At 36.5% G+C, this 24,273-nt stretch overlaps 4 protein-coding genes across 4 annotated transcripts; 3 read left to right on the top strand and 1 right to left on the bottom strand.

Moving 5' to 3' along the window:
- Positions 1 to 1,573: 1,573 nt before the first annotated feature.
- Positions 1,574 to 1,792, top strand: RO3G_13921 (uncharacterized protein; the record flags this gene model as incomplete). Its single annotated transcript, XM_067668505.1, has 1 exon — positions 1,574 to 1,792. The coding sequence occupies one exon, from the start codon at positions 1,574 to 1,576 to the stop codon at positions 1,790 to 1,792; it is 219 nt and encodes a 72-aa protein (XP_067524606.1).
- A 5,269-nt stretch (positions 1,793 to 7,061) lies between these two features.
- On the top strand, positions 7,062 to 12,659 carry RO3G_13920 (uncharacterized protein; the record flags this gene model as incomplete). Its single annotated transcript, XM_067668504.1, has 3 exons — positions 7,062 to 8,925; positions 9,037 to 12,527; positions 12,591 to 12,659. 3 exons carry the CDS (start codon positions 7,062 to 7,064, stop codon positions 12,657 to 12,659), a joined length of 5,424 nt encoding a protein of 1,807 aa, XP_067524605.1.
- A 1,996-nt stretch (positions 12,660 to 14,655) lies between these two features.
- On the top strand, positions 14,656 to 15,988 carry RO3G_13919 (uncharacterized protein; the record flags this gene model as incomplete). The annotated part of the gene is made up of 2 exons (XM_067668503.1): positions 14,656 to 14,831; positions 14,941 to 15,988. The coding sequence occupies 2 exons, from the start codon at positions 14,656 to 14,658 to the stop codon at positions 15,986 to 15,988; spliced, it is 1,224 nt and encodes a 407-aa protein (XP_067524604.1).
- A 2,957-nt stretch (positions 15,989 to 18,945) lies between these two features.
- Positions 18,946 to 23,811, bottom strand: RO3G_13918 (uncharacterized protein; the record flags this gene model as incomplete). Its single annotated transcript, XM_067668502.1, has 1 exon — positions 18,946 to 23,811. The coding sequence occupies one exon, from the start codon at positions 23,809 to 23,811 to the stop codon at positions 18,946 to 18,948; it is 4,866 nt and encodes a 1,621-aa protein (XP_067524603.1).
- Positions 23,812 to 24,273: the final 462 nt, after the last annotated feature.

The following is a 24,273-nucleotide window of genomic DNA, read 5'->3' as shown; positions in this document are numbered from 1 at the left end:
TCTTATGTATCCTTAACAAATTGAGACTTTTAATAACATGATCACGAGTTTTTCTATGTGAACCATTTCCAAGAAATGAGATCCAATCCTGATGGAGTCGATTATTGTTCTGTAATAGAAAGATTTATGACGAGCTAAAATTAGATGCACATCGGCTTCCAAAGCCAAGCTATTTGTTTTGAAATATCAGTGCCATCTGTCATGTTTTGACATGTCAATAAGATAACAGTCTTATCATTCTAAGCTAAATCTTTACAAATGAGTTTGAATAAGAATAGAACCTGATAATTACCAACTGCCCTGAACAGCCAAGTTTCACTTTCATCTCAACAGTTGATTATGTACATCAGTTTATAAAATTTTTCTTATGCATGTCAAATCATATCGGTCGTAACTATCTCTTGTCATTTAATCTCAGGTCTAGCTCAAACTAATATAAATAGCCTTGAAATCTTTCTTTAATAAAAGTATTCGACTTTAGAACTATTGTTTGGTCTCGTTAATTCTTCTTTGTCTATTTTAAATACTTAAAACACTTCAATAATGTATATTTTAGTCCGTCTTTTAGATGATATATGCTACAAAGGTCGCAGGCATATGGCGGAAATGTAATGTTGATTTTAATTTTTGTGCACCAGTTTTGCCCGCTACAGTATATCACCTGCTTATATTATCACCAGTGCAAATCATTTGCTGTATATCATCTCTTAAATCCTTCTGATCAAGTCATCTAACAATTTAAGAGATGAAATTTAGTATAAATACAAGATAATACTTTAACAAAATAAAAGACATTCAGTTATCAATATATTCCTTTTCTATTTTCTTCTGACTTTAAATTATATTATTACAGCAATTTAGTTTGGTATGCCTTATGACGTCAGTGAACGCTTACGCGTTCTCATATTTTGGCTCATTTTATTTTTTTACACTTTTTCTTTTTCCTCATTTACTTCATCTCAGATTAGCCAAACATGCCATGACAGCAAAAAACGCCATCAAATATGCCTAAATTGGAAACATGTGGAGCCGTTCCGTTCCGTGGGATGTAATCTAAAAAAGAAAGTAGGTTCCCTAAAGTCCATGATTCAAAGAATTTAAAAAAAAACCAAGACGCAGTGAAAAAATAACGCAGGTAGACTTCGTTTACTCTCATCTAGGGGCGAAACTAAAGCAGCTAGAGACATAAGGCTTGGCTTATCCAAGAGCACAGCTGATGCTTCCTTTGGTACTAAAAAAACAGATCGAATGGTCAATTCAAAAACGATTGCTCGTACTTTTAACGCAAAGGTCTAAAATTGACTAAAAACAGATGGCGCTTCCACTTAATAATGACAGGCAAAAGGCACGATATGATTGGGTAAATGATCATAAAGACTGATATGAGGCTGATTGGGAACGTGTTGTCGTTCCTGATGAGACAAAGATCCAAAAAAGAGAGTCTCATGGCCTAGAATACGCTTGGAAAGAGGATCATGCACCCTATCGAGACCATCGCTACAAGAAGAAACATGCTTATGGAGGAGGCGGGGTCATGTTTTGGAATTGCATAACTATACATGGAGGGGGCTACATGTCCTGGCTACAAAGTAATGTAAATGGTGAGCTATACACATCAGTACTTGAGGAGGAATACAAGGAAACATTGAAGTACTATGGTCTGCAAAGTAGTGACATGATCTTTCAACAAGATAATGGAAGCATCCATTGCGTTTCAGCACCCTCAAAATGGTTCCAAAAGAACAAGGTTAAGGACCTGGATTGGCCAGCATACTCTCTTGACCTAAATTGAAAATGCATGGGCCATGCTTAAAAAGAAGGAACAGATGATAAGACCACCTTCTTCCGTGGTCGATACTGACCAGGCATTTTTTGACCGTATTTCGAAGCTTTGGTATGACCTAGCGACTCCAGGTACTGTAAAAACCTTATTCACTCCATGCCTTGTCGAGTTCGGAATGTAAGCCGGCGAAAAGAACGCGATACGAAATTCTAATCAAAACTGAAAAATATAAGTTCATTACTTTCACTATAACTTCTTATAGTATGATGGAAACTAAAAAGTGTTTTTCACGGACAAGTATTGTCGAATTTGTTGAAAAAAGAGGCAACTTTTTTGTCAGCAAAACGGAGTTCTAATTCTAATTCCCGGCGAGTTATCGCGAAAAAACCAAAAAAGGACTGATTTTGTCCCTTACTGTAGCTATTTATAAATCAGAAGAACTCAAATGGAGAGAAAAGAGGAGCGAGAATAATTTGAATTCAGAAACAAGAATCACCAGCAACAACATTTTAGCAAAAAGAATACACGATACTGGAGAAGAAAACACGGCTGAAAGTTCTCAAGCTTATTATAAAAATAACCAACAAGACGTTGAAGGTCAGAGGAATAACAAGATAGTCATTATGATAAAATAAATGAATTTTTTATACAATAAATACTCATATTATTATTCATCTTTAGGATGCAGATGACGATGTTCGTAGTGCCAAAAAACCAAGTACGTCATCTAAAGGTGACAATCGTGCGATCACACCACCTTTGGACTCTTCTTCCATTCCAGTAACACCACCATCATCATCATCGTCACATATATGTTTACAATCAGAAAAAGAACTCTCTGTGACTTTGAAACAACCAGGTGTTGATAGATTACTTGTAGATGGTGAAGTGTTTTAAGTATTTAAAATAGACAAAGAAGAATTAACGAGACCAAACAATAGTTCTAAAGTCGAATACTTTTATTAAAGAAAGATTTCAAGGCTATTTATATTAGTTTGAGCTAGACCTGAGATTAAATGACAAGAGATAGTTACGACCGATATGATTTGACATGCATAAGAAAAATTTTATAAACTGATGTACATAATCAACTGTTGAGATGAAAGTGAAACTTGGCTGTTCAGGGCAGTTGGTAATTATCAGGTTCTATTCTTATTCAAACTCATTTGTAAAGATTTAGCTTAGAATGATAAGACTGTTATCTTATTGACATGTCAAAACATGACAGATGGCACTGATATTTCAAAACAAATAGCTTGGCTTTGGAAGCCGATGTGCATCTAATTTTAGCTCGTCATAAATCTTTCTATTACAGAACAATAATCGACTCCATCAGGATTGGATCTCATTTCTTGGAAATGGTTCACATAGAAAAACTCGTGATCATGTTTGTTTTGCCAAATATGAAATAGAAGACAAAAACTACAAAAAGACGATAGTTGTGAAACTAAGGATTATATATGACTTTATTAATAAAAAATATTGAGAGTATTTATACTTTTTGAATGTCTGGGTCTTTACCGCTATTTCAATTGATCGGTTAAAAGAATGATATGGAATATAAGGAAGGATAGTGGATAATCAATAGCCGCTGTCTACTTGACGAATCAAGGGACAATGAAGTAATTAAACTATTGATCTAACGATAATTATAGAATAGGATTGAACTGCCGTTGTTGTAATCAGGTTCCGATATAGTCTTTTAGAACGCTGGTAGGACAACAGGGCAAGATTGGCTATTGCAGAATTCTCACGTTTATTAATAGAGATCTGGTTAGACTATAATTCTGTAGTATCCAAGTTTATCCATGAATGTTCACTTTATTAGTTGTATGGATACAACAATGTTATTAAAAGTCTCAATTTGTTAAGGATACATAAGATTATAGTCACTTTATTTTCGTAAAAGGAATCTAATATGATCCTAAATAATATGTTGACATAACTTGGAATCATTTATAACATTATTCCCAGCACAGATCAATAAAAGACCTTGATTAGATTTTTATATTAAGCTTTATTCATATTAACTTCACACAGTCAAATAATATGACATGGTTGTAATATAGTTTATTGATGATATGAGCATGTTGAATAAGGAATGACAATTACTTACCGGATCATCATTAAGTCACGTAAACGTTTATCCTAACTGAGATATTATTATTAGCCATAATATCCAATCACGGAACTAGAGGATTTTATATTCATCCGTACCATCTCCTAAATAGTCCTACATCCAGAGCTATCTGAAACCATCCCAATAGCATAATTGACAATACAAGCTAGGAACAGGCTAAACTAATAATTAGAAATAGTAATCATCTATTCTGTCGAATTGATCATAAATCCGTCCTAATTCTTTATCCGTATCATGTCTATAAATACTCTCACTTTTTACATGTAGAATTGATCATATTCAATCTTAGTTATCTTAACTTAATAAAGAGATACCAAGTTCTAACAGTATTTCTTTATCTTTGTTGTTATACTACTTTTACCTAAAACCCCCCTATCCTAAACAGGGCACCGATGGTGTCAAATACTATTGGACAAGAGCTAGCAGCATATTGCGACCATATCACCTCGACCGGGTGATTGGCACTTCAGGCCACGATGGATAAATCATAATATCTACAGCTATAGCGGAGCTAGAATAACAATACAAAAATAGAAACTAAGGTTATAAGGCAAGCAGAATCGAATGGCGCTGTTTAATGTTTGAAATTCCGAATATTTCCCGATTTAGTCTAGAATAATGGGGCTTTCTTATGTGAAGCACCTGGCAAGGGCAAAAGATAGGTCCCAGAGATCGTTGGTCCCAATTAAGCTCCGATCTGCATGAAACTCCGAATATGCATTCTTGTACATTGTAGCATCTTTGATGCCAAATTTGGTAAGATTTCAATCAGCGCATCTGATTCTATTGGCCATTGAATTCGCCTAGTCTACCGCCTACAGAAGTGAGGGTCAGTTGTGATATTGGTCAGTAGTTTATAGCTGATTAAGAGTGAAAATAAAGTGTAAAAGAAAAACTGATAATCGATGAGACTCTTGCACCTCTTTATTGAGTGAAGACAGGAGAGAGATCTCATTAAATACAAACTACGTCTGATTTGATAAAATTAATAATTGAGGAACCGAAATTGCACAATGTAAATTACTAAAGTTGTTTATGAGTACCGATGACTATAAAACAAGTAGTGTTATATAGAGGTAGTTTTAAATTATATGACCTGCAGATCTTGAGTGATCTCACACGGCATTTGAGTATTTAGTAAGGAAAATACGACACGACTTTTTATCAATAAATACAGACCTTTTCGTAATGTATTCTTGTCGATTATTATGTAGCCCAATGAATGAAGGAGTGCGGCAACGATAGTAAAACTAATATTTGTTAGGTTTATATGTTATAGGTAGACATAATAAAATAATAAATTATGCTATAAACCAAACATCTCCAACACTAGCATAGTTGAATCATAAAGATCTGACGATGAATTATATCATAAAGAGTAATGAATGTCTTGCATATATAATACCAACTTGTTATAGTAATGAGTCTTTGCATAATCTCTTTTATGATCCAATGTATTAAGTTGCATTGAGACTATGTATGTCAGAATAGAATATTGTTTTTCTTGCATAGTAACTTTATTGATCTAAACGAATGATTGAGAAATAATCCTATCGATAATCCGATTGGTGCCTTAATAGCTCCTGTTGTCTCCATTATTAGGTTTCAGTCTTTCTGCACTTATTTAGTAACCGAGTTTACTCAAACCCAATAACCATTCAGGAACAAAATACAAGTGCCGTCTTAAACAACGATTCCATGGATGACTATTTATAAATGCAACACTAGTAGCTTAGAACAACGATTTATAATATAATTATACAAGATAAGATTCCATGGAACAAGATATGATGACAATGCCCCAATCCATAATGAAACATCAAGAAAGAACCAATTGATTTAACTCAATCGTCCCCATGAATTATCATTCAAAAGAATATAAATATCCCACCTAAATCCTGATTGAAAAAAGGATAACTTTTAACTTGGATATAATCAAGAATAAAAAGTATCTCAAAGTAATTATCGTTTTGGTGCTTTTTTATTTCTTTTTTATCTTCGTTTATTACATTATACCTAAGAACCATCTACTTCATGCATCTATTGAAGCTGCAAATGCGGTTTTCCTTGTGGAACGCACCGATGGATTTTCTTAGGTGACTGCAATCCCATCAGTAAACATGCTCTACTTTTCTCTCATACCAGTTACGCCCATGTAGTTTCATATGACGTAATAATTCGTGCTTCGCTCACTCTGTCGCCATCCGAAGGAGTACGGGGCCCATAAGGAGCATTCAATTGGCCAGAAGTACGACCACCACTATGTGATAACGATACACTAAAGCTTGAGTCGGTCAAATAGGAAAATAACCAAGATACAGAGAAAATGCAAAAATACAAAGGGGTGTTTATATTGCGTCCTACAAAAAACCACGCAACATAAGTATCCAATTGTTGTAGAACAGAGTCTGATCATAACGGACATTGAATAATCACAACTAAAAGAAGTATATTAAAATTGATAAAAGATAATAATTTAAATCTTTATTAAATAAAATATATTCTTCTTCTTTTTATATAAAACTATCACTATTAGATTCATTCTATAAAGTAAACATGAACAGTAAATAAGTCATGATCTTTACTATTCATCATTTCTGTAAATGAATAATAATGGATCAGGTACCTAGTCAACTTTGATCTGACTGGAGGCATTTCATATAAATATATCTTTCCTCTCAATGAAGACGGGACAACTCTCCCAGATCAGTTAAAGAACAATAAGATCTATAAAACAACGAATTAAAAATTTTCATAATCGATTCAGTGATCATTCTTCAATCAAACGTGTCAATGATTGGATCTACGCTCATAACTACTCATTTACCCGCCAACTGATAGAAGAATATAAATAGTAGACTTTGTAATGATTTCTTTTTAACAATTTGTCGTGTTTGGTCATTAATGATGTCTTTATTTATTATTTTATTATTGATCTCAGTCCAGCCTACGTCAGACTATACAATTAATAGTCAGACGATATAATCCAGGGTTCATTCTAAATTATTAGTTCCTCTCCTTTTTCTTACTTAATAAATAGTAGTTGTTAGCTATTGACTTCTTACTGTTTTTACATTATAAGTACCAAATATCATATTTTTTTCAATAAGCCACTCCAACTGCTACTACCTTTATAACATGGCCGTCATCACCCGCAACAACCGCCCCACTCGCACATCTCGTGCTTCCATCTCTTCTGTTTCCTCTTTGTCCTCTGTTGTTTCTGAGGTTGCTTCCTCTTGTCCTGCTTCCCCTGTGGCCCCTGGCCTGGACAACTTTTCTGACCGTCCTGGGTCGCCTTCCTACGTGGAAATGGTCACTGGTTCCCGTTCTCGTTCGCCTTCTCCTGCTGACTCAGTCAGTGGTGCTATAGGAGAGAGACTTAACTCTCTTTCCATAAAGAAGGACGAATCGTCCTTAGTACGTGGTGACGCAATTAGTCTGTCCACTGCTGAAGATGACGTTGTGATGGAGGATGCACCTCTGAACAACGCTCGCCACGCCATTAGTGGTGAGAAAAAGAACGCCTCGCGTTCTTCTAAGTCTGTTTCGAAAAGTAAGAGCAGCATCCCTGAGAAGTTAAAACGCTTTAATCGTAAGTACGATGAGACAGCTGACTTGCTCGACAAGTTAGTTGAGAAGCGTGATCTTGAAGAAGATGAGTCAAAAAGAAAGGCTCTTAAGATCCAAATACGCGAGTATAGGGAAGATTTGGATTATTACGAGGAGCGTATTACCAAGCTTGAGGTTAGCGCTAATGAAATTAGCCAAAAGATAAATGAGGTTGGGAACAATACCAACAATACTCGTGAGTCTGAGCCTACTGTCCCCATCAAGGTCATACCTCCCTTTCGCCTGTTGGTCAGTGCTGCTTACAATCCTAAGTATTACTCTTCCAGCAAGGTCAGTCCTGATGATGTGAAGAATGACAATGCCTTTAAGACAGTAAAGGACTTCATCAGGAAGTTTGAGGCCATCGTGAAACATTATGGTGTCAACATTGACAAGAACTGGCTAGGATATCTCCAGTTGTCCATTGAAAATGGCCAGGATGATAGGAGCATCAATTGGCTCCAACATAAGCTGACTGTCGCTGATTTTAAGAACAGCAATTGGGAAGGTGCCAAGACCGCTCTCATAGGCAAGTTTGGTGAGTCCTTCACCTACTTGCAGTATCGTCAAAAGCTGATGAGAATCAAGCAGCCCAACGGCGAGTACTTGAACATGTATGTGGACAGATACATAGATCTTTTGACCAAAGCCAAGTTTGCGGACAGTCCGCTGGCAGTGATGCACTTCCTGGGCACATTGCTTCCACCTGTCAAGGATTGTTTGGAAAGAAGACTGGCTGAAATACGCGCCAAGAAGAATGCTGATTTCATCTTGGAAGATGATACGTTGTCGAAAATCCAGACAATCATAGAAAACAACAAGATGCATTTCATAGAAGAATGCAAGAAGATCTTCCCTGGTTTGAAAAATCAGGAACGATCTCAGTTCAAGCCTGCCGACAAGAAGGCACCAAGGCAAATAGAAACGAAAAGAAAGTTTCATGGCGACGAGCAGAGGTACTTTCCCGAAAACAAGAATAGGGAAAGGAATTTCCATAAAAGGCCGGCACACAGCACGCCTAAATGTCGCTATTGTGGGGAGAAATATACCCCAGGTCACCTCGACAAATGTCGAGAAATGGAAAAACGTCGTGACCATTACTTGAATAAAGATACGGGTTTTAGAGCACGCAAAGATGCACCCAAAAACTACACTGGTAATTTTTCCCAAAGGCGTAGATCATTTGAAGAGAAAATTCATAATGCAAATGATTCACGTATAACGGTTCATAATATTGAGAAGGTTGAGAAACAGACCGCTACTGAACCAGAGATCATGCAAACACATCCTGCGGATGAGGTTATGAATGACCTCTTAAATGATGATGAAATCATCAGTCCGTTTCAAAAAGCGTTAAAACAAATTCGGGAGAAAAAGAAGCACAAGCAAGGTAATATTCGTTGCTATAGTTTAAAAACAAAAGAGGAGACACATCCTACTATGCTTCAAAGCCCTTACTCATTACACACTCCTTTCTTATTGAACAATCATAGATTAATAGCTCTCGTCGACACAGGCGCAGATGTTTCTTTCATAAGCAAAAATGTTGTTAATAAATTGAAACTGCGTATTATTCCAGTTCATGGTTCATTACTGTTAGCAGATAAAGAAAAAACTGTTAAACGATTGGGTGTGGCCGATAAATTAAATGTCGGATACAAAGGGCAAACTGTAGCTCATGAATTTGAGGTGTTAAATATGCATGATAAAGTAGACGCTATTTTCGGGAGGGATATTTTACCAAGTTTAGGAATTCACCTTGTTGGTGTTGCCACTAATTGGGATGATAACAAAGTCAAATTTGATGATTCTATTGAAGACTCAGAATACATTCCAAATGTTTCCAATGCTGGCACACCAGATGAACATGAAGCTTTACTAAAAGCACTGCAATCTCACATTGATAAAAATCAGCAGATTGATGTTCATTCCTTATGTAATCTACCAGAAGCAGTAGTGAAGTTAGACACCTCTCATGGAAAACATGCACATGTCCGGCAGTATCCTATTGCAAATAAGATGATGCCAATCTTTGATGAGGCTGTAAAAACATGGCTCGAGAACGGTGTCATTGTACGTGCACCACCCTCACCATGGAACAGTCCAATCACATTTGCTCCAAAAAAGGATGCGAATGGTAATCCCACTGATTACAGACCATGTATTGATCCTCGTAAAATCAATGCTCTATTGGAATCTGATAACTATCCATTGCCGTTGATTGACGACATTTTTCATGATCTTGCGGGTTCTACAATTTTCACCTCACTCGATCTCAAAAGTGCATTCCATCGATTACCCATTCGTAAATCAGATCAGGTCAAAACCACTTTTACTCACAGAAACAAACAATACATGTTTCGTTCAGCACCATTTGGATTAAAACATGTCTCTAGCCATTTCATGCGCATCATGAACCTCATCCTAAGTGATCTATCCAATGTTCATGTATACGTGGATGATATTGTGATTGGCACTACAGGTGATTCCATGGAGAAGCATTATCAAGCTGTCAGTGCAGTCATTGATAGACTCACTCAACATAACATGATCCTCAATCCTCAGAAATGTCACTTTGGCAAAAGAAGTGTTCATCTGTTGGGTTTCTGCATTTCTGAAAAAGGGAAAAGCTTGGATCCACGTAAATTGACCAATATTGCTGACTGGCCCCGTCCCAAGACCGGCAGAGAAATGATGCAATGGCTGGGCACTGTCAATTACTTTCGTGCACACATCCCTTGTGCTGCCACACTCACCGCTCCTCTAGATGCGTTACGAAATGTTGCGTTCATAGATGATATCAATTGGACACGCGAACTGCAAGTTCACTTTCAAAGCATCAAAGATATATTATGTTCCAACGTTGTTTTGAGTCCATACGATCCTACCAAGTCTCTTTACGTTGCCACTGATGCATCTAACACTGGTGTTGGTGCAGTTCTGTTCCAGAAATTTGACGAAAAACAGTCGGATGGACTCACTGTTACCACCATCAAATACCTCGGCTTCATGGCACGCTCTTTATCCCAATCTGAACGAAATTATTCTGTCACTCGACGTGAACTCCTCGCTATTGTGTTTGCTTTGAAAAAGTTTCACAAATTTCTATATGGTCATCACTTTACCTTATATTCTGATCATCGAGCACTCACATACTTGTTCACGTCCGATGAACTCAACCCCATGATGGTGGGTTGGATGGACACATTATTGTCCTATGATTTTGACATCGTCCATATATCCGGTGTACAAAATGTTTTACCTGATGCTCTTTCACGTCTTTTTCCTCCTGAAAAAGAACTGGCAGGGAGTGATTCTAATAGCAGCACAGTAAAACACCAAAATCTTGCTTACAAACCAAATCTAAAAAAGGAACATGAATTAAAAATGAAAAAAGAGAACCGAAAAGTGTTCTATGTCCAAAGTCCTACCAAATTCAGTGACAAGGATTATATCACTCCACCATATGAGGATCGACAAGAGATTCTTGATGGAGTCCATAAATTCGGACATTTTGGAGCTGATCATATTGTAAAATCAATCCACAACCAAAACCTACATTGGCCAAATTTATTAGCCGATGCAGTAAACTATGTAAGCAAGTGCAATACCTGTCAAAAGTACAATATTGCTAAAAAGGGCTATAATCCTCATCGACCTGTCTACGCTTATGTTCCTGGGGATGCCTATGCTTTTGATTTAATTGGGCCTTTTCAATCCAGTAGCAACATGTATACATACGTGTTGATTCTAGTCGACATTTGCACCAGATTCTGCGTATTGAAACCCCTAGTAGACAAAAAGGCAAAAACCGTCGCAGGTGCCATGGTTGATACATTTTCCTTACTCGGCTATCCTAGACACTTTGTATGTAGCGATAACGGCTCTGAATTCAAAAATGAAATTTTAGAGAATCTGTTCAATGCAATGGGTATCGACAAAAGATACACTACTCCTTACCATCCCTCAGCAAATGGAGCTGCTGAACGTTACGTTCAATCTGCTAAAAAGATATTAGCAAAGTTCCTTGAAGGTGCCACCGAAGATTGGCATCATTACATTCCATCTGTACAGCTCATGATCAACAATAAGATCTCCACACGCTTGCAGACCACACCTTTTTCATTGATGTTTGCTCGCAACATAAATGACTTCATTGAATACAGGGATGATGCTGGTGAATTAAAAAAGAAGGAGTACATGCCGCACGATGAGTTGCTGAAAAGAATCGACTATATGTCGCAAGTTGTCTTCCCTGCTATACAGGATAGGACCGACCTTTACACCAAAAGGCAAAAGGAAAAAGCTGACAGCAAAAATCGTCAGTCCACATTCCCGGAAGGAAGTTACGTAATGGTGCGTGACAGAGAGCAGTACAATAGCCTCTCCCCGGTTTACAAAGGTCCATATCGTGTTGTACGCCAAGTACAAGGTGGTGCTTATATACTTCGTGATGTTGACGAAACGCTCATGTCTCGAAATTATTCTCCAGAAGAATTAAAGCTTATTTCACAGGATGAAATCATTCCAAAAGATGAATTGTACGAAATTGAGGCAATCATCAATCATAGAGGCGAACCTGGAAATAGAGAATACCTCGTACGCTGGAAAAACTATAGCAAAGACGATGACAGCTGGTTAACTGCTGAGGCATTCACTGATCCCGAGTCAATTAACATTTATTGGCACAAGCTGGGTAAATCCATAAATCAAAATGGTGAAGTAGTAAAAAAGAAAAATAATGAGGCTGAAAAGAATAAAAAGCAAAAATTGCCCTCAGACTACGCCCCTAGTAAATTATTGACTACGACAATTATGAATGAACAGTCAAAGTCTGGAACTATGTCGCACAATAGACAATCTCATAATACAAAAGAAAAAAAGAAAGCTCAACCCAAACGTAATGGCAATGCTTTATCCAGATATCCCAAACGAAGACTACAACAAAGTCAAGAAGGCTTTGATCGAAAAACAGATCATCATGAAAGCTCTGTAAAAAATGCTGTGACTGCAAATAGTAATCTTAGGCACAGCAAGCGCATAAAGAGAAATTAGGTCACACAAAAATTTATAACTGTTCAAACACTTCCTATTCAACTTCCAAACGTTGATACCAACTGGTAGGGGATGATGTCGTGTTTGGTCATTAATGATGTCTTTATTTATTATTTTATTATTGATCTCAGTCCAGCCTACGTCAGACTATACAATTAATAGTCAGACGATATAATCCAGGGTTCATTCTAAATTATTAGTTCCTCTCCTTTTTCTTACTTAATAAATAGTAGTTGTTAGCTATTGACTTCTTACTGTTTTTACATTATAAGTACCAAATATCATACAATTAAAATTGTCTTAAATAGAGTTCAGTCTCAAAAAGTATTCTTTGGTTTATCTTTGTTATTTCTTTTACTTTACCAGAACATAACACCAATCACATTGATGAATATCTGTCCCAAGTCAGAGGTCAAGGTCAACAAAAAAAGCGCAAAAAATCACTAAAGGAAAGAAAAAAAAATTAATTTTAAAAGTCTACCGACCCTCACTTCAATAGGCGGTAGACTAGGCGAATTCAATGGCCAATAGAGTCAGATGCGCTGATTGAAATCTTACCAAATTTGGCATCAAAGATGCTACAATGTACAAGAATGCATATTCGGAGTTTCATGCAGATCGGAGCTTAATTGGGACCAACGATCTCTGGGACCTATCTTTTGCATTAGCCCTCGGTTGTTGTTGGAAAAGGTAAAGGTGGAACAGTTACTGGCCATTACTTCAATTTTATTGCAATGACTTTAGATGTTATGGATAAGCATGAGCTATTCAAAGGTCATTATCTCGTAATGGATAATGCACAAATTCATAAGCATGCAGATATTAGAAGTTACATTGAAAGCCGCGGATATGGTTGCGTTTATTTGCCTCCATACTCTCCCGAGCTCAATCCAATTGAACAGTTTTGGTCTGTTTGCAAAAGCAAGCTCAAGAGAGAAGCTCTGTTGGAAGAAGAAACTTTGACTTCCAGAATCAAAGTTGCTTGCAACAATGTGCTGATCAGCGACTTGCGTGGCTTTTGCAAATATTCTGTAGCTAAGTTCTCTGACTGTTTAGAAAAAAAACCCATCTAATAAAGATAAAGATTTGGTACATTTAGGACATCACCATTTGTGCCAATTCAATTTTTATATTTGTTCCAAAATATTTTCGATCTGTGTTTCAATTTGATTTATTTTTATGTTCCAAAATGATTTCAATATGTGTGTTTTAATCGTAAGATTAAATAAAAAATTAAACAAAAAAACAATAGCAGCAATATAAAATTAAAATCCTTCTTTATTGCAGATTTCTTTATATTGCAAAAGAGCCCCGTTTAATGGATAAAAAGTTGGCATCTATTTATATTCTTTGTGAGCGTAGATATAAAAGATATAGACTCGGCAACGATGTCGTGCTGAAGAATCAATGATTAAGCTAAAGCTTGTCGATGTTCTAATATATGCATCTGAAGTTGAGCAATAGAAATGATAACCAGTCAATTAACTTTGATCTAATTACTTTTGGGGTTGACAATTGATTAGACTCGCTAGGATGACAAATACTGATCTTATTGTTCTAAATTTGGAAAAGTGTGGAATTGTTCAATCATAGTGTTGTATCCACACAACTAATAAAGTGAACATTCATGGATAAACTTGGATACTACAGAATTATAGTCTAACCAGATCTCTATTAATAAACGTGAGAATTCTGCAATAGTCAATCTTGCCCTGTTGTCCTACCAGCGTTCTAAAAGACTATATCGGAACCTGATTACAACAACGGCAGTTCAATCCTATTCTATAATTATCGTTAGATCAATAGTTTAATTACTTCATTGTCCCTTGATTCGTCAAGTAGACAGCGGCTATTGATTATCCACTATCCTTCCTTATATTCCATATCATTCTTTTAACCGATCAATTGAAATAGCGGTAAAGACCCAGACATTCAAAAAGTATAAATACCCTCAATATTTTTTATTAATAAAGTCATATACAGTAGCTTACAAAATTGTACAAGTGTTTTGCATTTTTTGCTTCTGTAAGATTTATCGATACCAAAACGATAAGTAAGCTACAGCATGTTCTACATCATTCGAAAGTATAACTTCTTGGCTTTCTTTTGGTACTATTCAGTCGGCGATAACGTCATTTTGGATGGAGCTATGGCCGCTTACAAATGCCGACTACACTTGTACAATTTTGGAACCGCTTCAAATATTTCAATATCAGCTTATAATCTTGCTCGTCACAGAGTGTAAGCCACCAAAAAAGGGTTTTTTTTATTCTTCAATGCTCAAAGTATCTTTTTCTTTCTTTTTCTGCCATTTTTCTTACACCTACAGGAACTAACTGCTATATAAAAGTGTACCAACGTCCAATATGCAACCTATCAGTGAAGATCTCCGTAATCGTATCATCAGCTGCTTAAAAAACGGATACTCTATATCAAAAACAGTGAAAACAACTGGAGCAAGCCGTGGAACTGTTCAGAACGTTCGAAAAACAATAAAAAACGAAGTAAACAGCATTAAAGCAGGTCGTCCCAAGTTACTCAGCAGCAGGGATGATCAGTATTTAGTCCGATTAGTAACTGTTAATGGTCAAGAGAATGCAGTAGAAGCCAGAAACACACTCGAAAATGACTTGCAAAAGGTTGTAACTGCCCAAACAGCGCGAAGATCGTTGCGTAGGTCTGGTTTAACCTCTTTTGTTAAGTCTCAAAAACCATTGCTCAGTGAAGTAAACAGACGAAAGCGATTGGACTGGGCTCTTAATCACGTTGACTGGACCATAGAACACTGGAAACGCGTGATTTGGTCTGATGAGACTAAAGTAAATCATTTTGGATCGGAAGGTAAGCTTTATGCATGGAAGCAACCAAATGAGAAGCTTAAAAGAAGGCATGTAAAGCAAACCGTAAAACATGGTGGAGGATCACTTATGGTTTGGAGCTGTATTAGCTGGTACGGGGTTGGGTATATTGTCGACGTAGGCAAGAATATGGACAAGAGCGTCTATTTATCTGTATTGCAAGATGATTTGGTGAAGTCTATGACTGGCTATTGTGAAGAAAACGACCTTATAATGGCTGATTTTGAATTTATGCAAGATAACGATCCCAAACATAAGTCCAAAATCGTATCTGAATGGTTGTCTAAACAGGATTTTACAACAATGGAGTGGCCTCCACAGTATCCAGACTTAAATCCAATTGAAAACATGTGGAATACCTTAAAAAAACGCTTGTTTAAACAGTATGATTGTCCTCCTGCCTCTATGGATGAACTATGGACTCGTACGTTCGAAACTTGGTACGAAATTACCGAAAAAGAATGTCAAAATTATATTGAACCTATGCCTCAACGATGTATTGACATTATAGAGAACAAGGGTCTTTGGATCAACTTTTAATGCACACATTTAAATAAAAACTTTATTCTAAAACATCGGTTCCAAAATTGTACAAGTGTAGTCGGCATTTGTAAGCGGCCATAGCTCCATCCAAAATGACGTTATCGCCGACTGAATAGTACCAAAAGAAAGCCAAGAAGTTATACTTTCGAATGATGTAGAACATGCTGTAGCTTACTTATCGTTTTGGTATCGATAAATCTTACAGAAGCAAAAAATGCAAAACACTTGTACAATTTTGTAAGCTACTGTATAATCTTTAGTTTCACAACTATTGTCTTTTTGTAGTTTTTGTCTTCTATTTCATATTTGGCAAAACACATAGTTTAATCTTTTGTGTATCGTTATTTATTTTAGTACAACTGATATCTTATAGAAAATAACTATGTTTACAACAATGTGTCCCAATAATTTCCGGAAATAGTGTATAAGTACCAAATATCATAGAGTTATCAAAATTTTTGAGAATATGAACTTAGTTCAGGTCCGAACTTTCTTTGACAAGTGGTACAGTTTGACTAAAAGGATCTATAATTTCGTCACAACACAATGGAAAAAATTTGCTTTTGTCACATTTTTCATTCTACTTTTGGTATACTATATTATACTTCTTTTGGATATTCATATACAAGCTCTCAACCGCAGCATTTTCAACACAATATTAAACTAATAGAATTACAACCGCAGCATATTGTAACTTGTTAGTACTTGGGACTTGGCTTGTGTTAAAGTGATGTAGATCTGTTTAATTTGAGGTTTGAAGTCTTAAATGACTTGAGTTTAGGTAACTTAATTGAACGTTTAACAGTTCTTTTGATAGAGTAAATTGTATTTGAGTAGTGACCACCAGATCTTTTTAGATCAATAAGGTTAAGTGTGAGATTGTTTGATAAAAGATAAAAATAAAAGGAATCTTTCTTGATTTATGATAACTCGGGCATCAGATCAGAAAGAATAAGTAAAAATAAAAAGAAAAGAAGAGGTTATTGTGATCCAATAAGAAAAGATTGCTTTTTAAGCGTAAGAAGATTTGATTTATTGAATTGGATAATGTTATTTTGTTTAAAAATATTCATCTTATTTATATAAAAATTGGCGTGGCTTATTGTTTGTGTTGTTTGACATTGTTATTTTGTAGTATGGTTGGTTTAGTTTGAGTGTTTTAGAGAATTTTTTCTTGAAATTTTTAAAGTAAGGTACTGTAGTGACCACCAAATCTTTTAATTAAGATCAAATAAAGGTAAAGATAAAAAAATAAAAGGATCAGGAACTTTTTATGAGAAGGTTGCCTGTTTATTGAATAAAATATATAAAATAATATGTGAGTAGAACTGTACTGTCCTTTTTCTTCATCTAAATAGTTGGGATATTTATATTGTTAATTTTTTTTTTCTTTTTGACTTCTTTCATTTTCTTGACTTTTTTCATTTTTTGACTTTTTTCATTTTTTGACTTCTTTGTCACTGTGAGATTCGATATGCTTTCCGGTTTTTGGTAGGCTTGATATAAGTTATTGAGATAAAGTTTTAGTAGTTGAATAAAGTATTGGATAAAGTAAGTTCCAAATAGAGTAGATAATTCGAGTTATAAGTTCGCTTGAGTAGAGTGACCACAAGATCTTGTTAAGCAGATCAGACTGATTTGAATAAAAGTAAAAGTAATGTGTAAAAGGTAAAATAAAAGAAGAGATTACAATGAAGTATATGATTCAAGGGATTATTGGTTCTTCCTATTTATAAAATAAAAGAGTATTTTGTTTTCAAAGGAGGTTTATTTGGATAAGGTAAGATAATAATAATCATGGTGATGCTTGATAAATTGTTAATATTTACAGTAGGTCACAAAACTGATGCAAGGAATTGCAAAATTGCAGTTTTAATGCTGATTATCTATGAATACTGCACGAATCTATCTCAAACTTTGAATGTTTATAGCCCAATAGAAAGGTCATCTACTGGTAGGATATCGGATACAGGCAACGATTATTGGTGGAACTTGATAATGTTAAAGACGGAGTTATACACGACTGGCTTTTTTTGCATTTTTACGTATGTTAAAGACGACACATTTTAATTCTGCCTATCCGGTTGTTATCATAATAATTCACATTCTTGGCAAGGTAAGAATGTTAGCAGTATATAAAAGTGCTTACAATTTCTATATTTTATGTTTTAAATTCTTTTACTTCCTGAAGTGTTTTTAAGTATTTAAAATATGAAAAAGAAGAATTAACGAGACCGAACAATCGTTCTAAAGTCGAATACTTTTATTAAAGAAAGATTCCAAGGCTATTTATATTAGTTTGAGCAAGACCTGAGATTAAATGACAAGAGATAGTTACGACCGATATGATTTGACATGTATAAGAAAAATTTTATAAACTGATGTAAATAATCAACTGTTGAGATGAAAGTGAAACTTGGCTGTTCAGGGCAGTTGGTAATTATCAGGATCTATTCTTATTCAAACTCATTTGTAAAGATTTAGCTTAGAATGATAAGACTGTTATCTTATTGACATGTCAAAACATGACATTGCCCCCTTCCAGGTTGTAATTATCTTTTCTGGGATTAATGTGGCAAGTAAAAAGATGTTTGTTTAACTGAATGTCGAAATGAGGTTTGAGATGTCAAGATGAGCTCTATTTGTTGTAAGAAATAGGTGCTTGGTAGGGTGAAGTCATATAACGTATAGTGGCTCTTTATGTAAACATATAAAGTATAGTGTTCAAGAATGGAACAAAGCATTTAGGCGATAATAAACCCTAAACAGGAATTTATTGCTAAAGTGATGTTTGTCTGTAAATGTGACTGCGTACAAACGTGCAAATTGAAAAATATTAAGGCATGAGAAAAAATTCCATTTTTTACTATCCTTGTAAATATTTTATAATTGCGTTATTTGCTGGTAACATATATGTATAGTTAATGAAAGTTGGATGGAAGAAGGTCAATGTGTTAACGTCTGTTTCTTTTAGAGTTAGTTACATTGCGATGCACATTTTTTCTTTTCTTGGTTGTATCTTTTTTAGGAACAAGTTGAACCTCGCGCGCTGGTTCTTGTTCACTTATACGTGACCAATACTTTTGGATCGGTCTGTAATCATGGAAATGACTAGCCGGTTCCCAAGTGTCATCTTCTTCTCCATAACCTTTCCATCGAACTTTATATAAGTAATTACCCGGTGATCCCTTATGGTGTAAAACTGCCTCAACATCGTATGATTCAGATTGATCAGTATTGGATAAGGATACTTCCTGGGAAATAACCTTTATTTGCGATGGAGGTACATCTCTTGGTAAGAGTGCTCCAGTTGCATCAACCAACACGTATGAACCACCTTGAGTTTTTCTTTTGACAGTATAATTACCAACGTAGAGGGGATCACTTTTTGCAACACGGTTTACATTCTTGAGCGTGACTTGACTACCAGTGGGGATATCGGTTAGAATTCTGTGAGTTTGGTTGAACTTGTCTCGAGAAGCAGTTTGTGAAGTTTTTATTTTTTCACGAATGGCAGGTAAGACAGTGTCATTAAACTCGTTGATTCTAGTTTCTAACTGTTTCATTGTTTCAGGCGATTTAGTTTTGTCCAGCACGTTATTATAATCCTTGTTTTCATTGGGACGTCTTGCAAACATCAATGAGAAAGGTCTAGTGCCGTGTAAAGCTGTATGCGTATTGTTGAGGGCTTCTTGGGTACTGTCAACATACAAGTCCCAATCCTCAGTTCTGCCTTGTAATCTTTTGTGCAAAATATTTTTTGCTTTGCCAACCCATCGTTCGACTATACCGTTAGCTCGGGGATGATAAGCTGATATGAGACGATGATCAATACCGGATGATTCAACATACAGTCTGACGATTTCATTGACATACTCAGTACCATTATCACTTTGGATAATTTTTGGTCGACCAAAGAGCGATAAGATACTCCTTAATGCAAGTGCAATAGTGAGAGAAGATTTATCGGGCAAGGCTTTGAGTACACAATATCGTGTAAAGACGTCCACTACCAGAAGGATGTATTGATTACCTTGTACTGAAGTAGGGAAAGGTCCGGCTGTATTGATACAGATGTGATCCCAAGGTGCATCAGCATAGATTGAGGTCAAGGGATTGTATCCGTGTTTTGCGATATTGAATTTTTGGCAATCAGGACAACTACGTATTATTTCAAGCGCATCTTCCTTGAGCTTTGTCCAGTGAATACCATCACTATGCAAAGCTGTTACGATTGCTTGAGCTCCACGGTGTCCTTCTAAGTGTGTATCCATGAGTAGCTTTCGTCTGTCTTCTGGTGCTGGGGTCATCAAGTCAGCAGGCATCATCATTCTGGATGTAAGAATTGATCCGTTAGAATTGATAATTTGGGAAGTGACAATTGTTTTGATGGTTTTATTATCCCCCTCCAGCGTTTTTTCAGATTCAAAAAGACGCGACAAAGCATCTGGCAGAATATTTTGAATACCAGGTCGATGGATGATTTTGAAGTTATAATCCAGTATAGTATCCAGCCAATTGATCATCATAGCGTTAGCTACAGGCTGAGTGTGGAGATAAGTCAGGGCCTTGTGATCAGTGTATAAGGTGAATGGATTACCCCACAAAAATGGATGAAACTTCTTTAGTGCAAATATCACTGCTAATAGCTCACGTTTAGTGGTAGAATAATTCTTTTCAGATGTAGAAAGTGAGCGTGCCATGAAACCGATATATCGAGTCTCATTTTGGATAACTTGGTAAAGAACAGCACCAATTGAATAGTTACTAGCATCAGTAGCAACGTAAAAAGGTTGTTCTAAATCTGGATGATGAAGAAGTGGCGCAGAAGACAATAATGACTTGATCTTTTCAAAAGCACTTTCTTGTTCAGATGTCCAAAGTTTGTCAAGTTTACCTTCGAAACGTAATTTGTCCAAAGGCGCAGTGACTTCAGAAATATTTGGCAAGTATTTTCTAAAATAATTTACCAGTCCTAAAAAGCGTTGAATCTCTTTTCCAGATGAAGGTCTAGGCCAAGTCAAAGCGTTTGTAACTTTACGAGGATCGAGTCGAGATCCTTTGGCATCAACACAGAAACCAAGCAAGTAAACAGTAGACTGCGCAAAATGACATTTGTCTGGGTTAAGGATCAAGTTCACTTTAGTTAATCTCTGAATTATGTTTTGCACATGTGTGATGTGTTCCTCATAAGACTTGGAAAATATGATGATATCATCAACAAAAGCCCGTGCATAAGGTAAATCACGTAATACAATATTAATCACTCGCTGATAACGGGAAGCAATATGTTTCAATCCAAATGGACAACCTCTAAATTGGTATTGTTGACCTTCAAAAGTGAATGTGGTCTTAACACGATCAGGTTCGTAGATTTGGAATCGATGAAATGCTTGTCGAAGATCAAGAGTGGTAAAGATAGTTGATCCTTGTAATTGATCGAAAATCTCTTCAATCTTTGGAATAGGATGTCTATCGTTTGACACGAGAATAGAATTTAACAAGCGAGGATCGAGACAGGGTCGATGTCCTGTGAGATTACCAAGCAAGTCTTTCTTAGGTGCCAATGTTAAAGGAGAATTCCAATCCGAATTAGGTGATGCACGTTCAATAACTTCATCCTTTAACCAAGTGTCAATACATTCACGCATGATTGGTAGTAATTTAAAAGGAGTACGATATGGTGCACGGTAAGCGGTTTTTCCTTTAACAGTATCTAAACGTATAACTGACTCGGGTACAGTACAGAATGAATTCTTTGGTATTAAGGCATTTTGATCAACAAATGGTTTAATAGCATTATGGAAATGAACTTGTTGCTCACGTGTACCGTAAGGAGCTTTGTTAGGTTCAGGTGTATCATCCGTAATCTCTTTGTCAATAACTGGTGCAAGATTAGGATGTCTGATGGCTAAGTTGGTAACAAGAATGTTCAACTTGTGCATTAGATCTAATCCTATTACAACTTCAGTATCCAAGGAAAGAGGAAGGACTTCAAAAGAATGGGATGTATGAATAAGATTATTATCATTATCACCGTAAATAACACTTAATGGAAATTTGGTTGTACCGAAACGTTTACTAACATTATCACTTGTAGCAAGTATAACGGAACCAGATACATTTCTATCAATTGCAATATTATATTTATTAACAAAATTGATGTCTATCGTGCTAAAGGAGGAACCACTATCAACCAGGGCCATAGTGTTCACGTTCTCTATTGTGATAGGTACAATTAAAGAATGGTTAGTACTCTTAAATACTTCATTCTGTTTTGTTAATTTCTTACAATCATAGTTGACTGGATAGCCCTCGTCATCTACGTCCATCAAGTTGCTATCACCGCTAGACACCTTGGAAGATGCCTGTTGTGGCCTAGCTTGAGGAGTGATGGTGAGGTTGAGCTTGCTACCATTAGAACTTGAAGTAACCAAGCGAGCGGAACGGATGGCCTTACTTGGACCATGGTAGGGCTTATCTCGTGGGCAGATAGCAGCGTGTTCCCTGGACCATGGAACGTTACCAGAGCAACGAAAGCATTTTTTGGCAACAGATACAAAAGACATTGGCGGATTGGTGGTAGTGGGGGAAGGGCTCACCAATGAGGAGCTTTGGCTCAACAAATTCTTGTACTTGTTGCACTTGTCTGTAGGATGATTGGCCAGACCATGGATGGCACAATGGAACTTATTTTTGACGTTACCAGGGGAAGAGGACTTCTTAGTTATACCCTGTAAGTTGCTCAACAAATGTGAGTTCCTAGGGTTGTACTTAGATGCCTCTGTTCCATTTGATGCGAGAGACATAGATAAAGACTTGACAGGGACGGAGTCTTGGCGAGGTGATAGGCTACCCTCAGAACACAAGTTGGATGACAGTACCACCCTGGCCTTGGCAGCGACTTTTGCGACAGAGTCTTGCTGATCTCTTCCTAGGTTCAACAAGGAGCGAGAGACCTCTTGCCGCAAAAATGCTGGTAAAGCTCGTTTGTATATGGAGGCAGTCCTGATGTCATCGTCCCACTTAGCTGCCCTGCGGATTCTTTGGAATCTATCAGTGAAGGCTTCTATGGATTCTGCTGGAACCATTTTAAGGGACAAGAGTTGGTCCATATACTCTAGCTCTTGTGCTACGTCTTGTGCAGCGTATGTTTTGACTATGATACTTCTGACTTCAGACCATACCAAGTTGCGACCCTTAAGGACTTCATTGAACCATGATCGCTGATCCCTGTTCATTTTGATAGGCACTAATCGGGACCAGCTAGAATCTATGGATAGCCCATTTGATTCAACGATGAGAGCGAAAGTATCCAGTAAATCTTCCACTGAATCGTGCACATCTGCTTCTTTTCTCCATACATTACCCTGCCACTGCCAGATGGGAAGGTCAGGCGGGATGACATGAGCGGAACGAGGGTAAGAAGTGTTTAAATGGTTGCCAGGACCAAGGACCGCTTCACCTGTAGGCGTAGAAGGAGAGACGCAAAAAGCCTGTGCTTCATCTAAAAACATGATACAGTTCTTAATGGTCACTGCTCGCTCTTGTAACCCTTTGAGGTGTTCTTGTGGGGCACCAGATATCACAGCGTGAGCAATTTGCTGTCTAAGGTTCTCTAAAGTAACTCTTAAACCCATAACAGCATCAACGGGCTTATCATCACTTGCTACATGACTTGTTGCCATAGGGGATGAGGTTTCTTCAGCATTGGTCATTTCAGTATCTTCAATGGCCTTTGGTATTTCTTCCATATTCGTTTCAAACGTATCAGTTTCACCATGAGTAAAAGGACTAGGAGTTTGATCTTCTTTAACCATATTTGTATTTGCGATTAAGAGTTCAGAATTCGTTAAAAAAAAATGAAGTGTTTTAAGTATAAAAATATGAACAAAGAAGAATTAACGAGACCGAACAATAGTTCTAAAGTCGAATTCTTTTATTAAAGAAAGATTCCAAGGCTATTTATATTAGTTTGAGCAAGACCTGAGATTAAATGACAAGAGATAGTTACGACCGATATGATTTGACATGTATAAGAAAAATTTTATAAACTGATGTAAATAATCAACTGTTGAGATGAAAGTGAAACTTGGCTGTTCAGGGCAGTTGGTAATTATCAGGATCTATTCTTATTCAAACTCATTTGTAAAGATTTAGCTTAGATTGATAAGACTGTTATCTTATTGACATGTCAAAACATGACAAAATTGCGCGCTTCATATTTCCTTTAATACTTATCCAATTGGGCTTAAGTTCATATGGTTTTTTCAAGACACATG

This window comes from Rhizopus delemar, genomic scaffold (genome assembly GCF_000149305.1).
Source record: "Rhizopus delemar RA 99-880 supercont3.13 genomic scaffold, whole genome shotgun sequence".
Classification (NCBI taxonomy): domain Eukaryota; kingdom Fungi; phylum Mucoromycota; class Mucoromycetes; order Mucorales; family Rhizopodaceae; genus Rhizopus; species Rhizopus delemar.
This window is presented reverse-complemented; position numbering and strand designations above follow the sequence as displayed.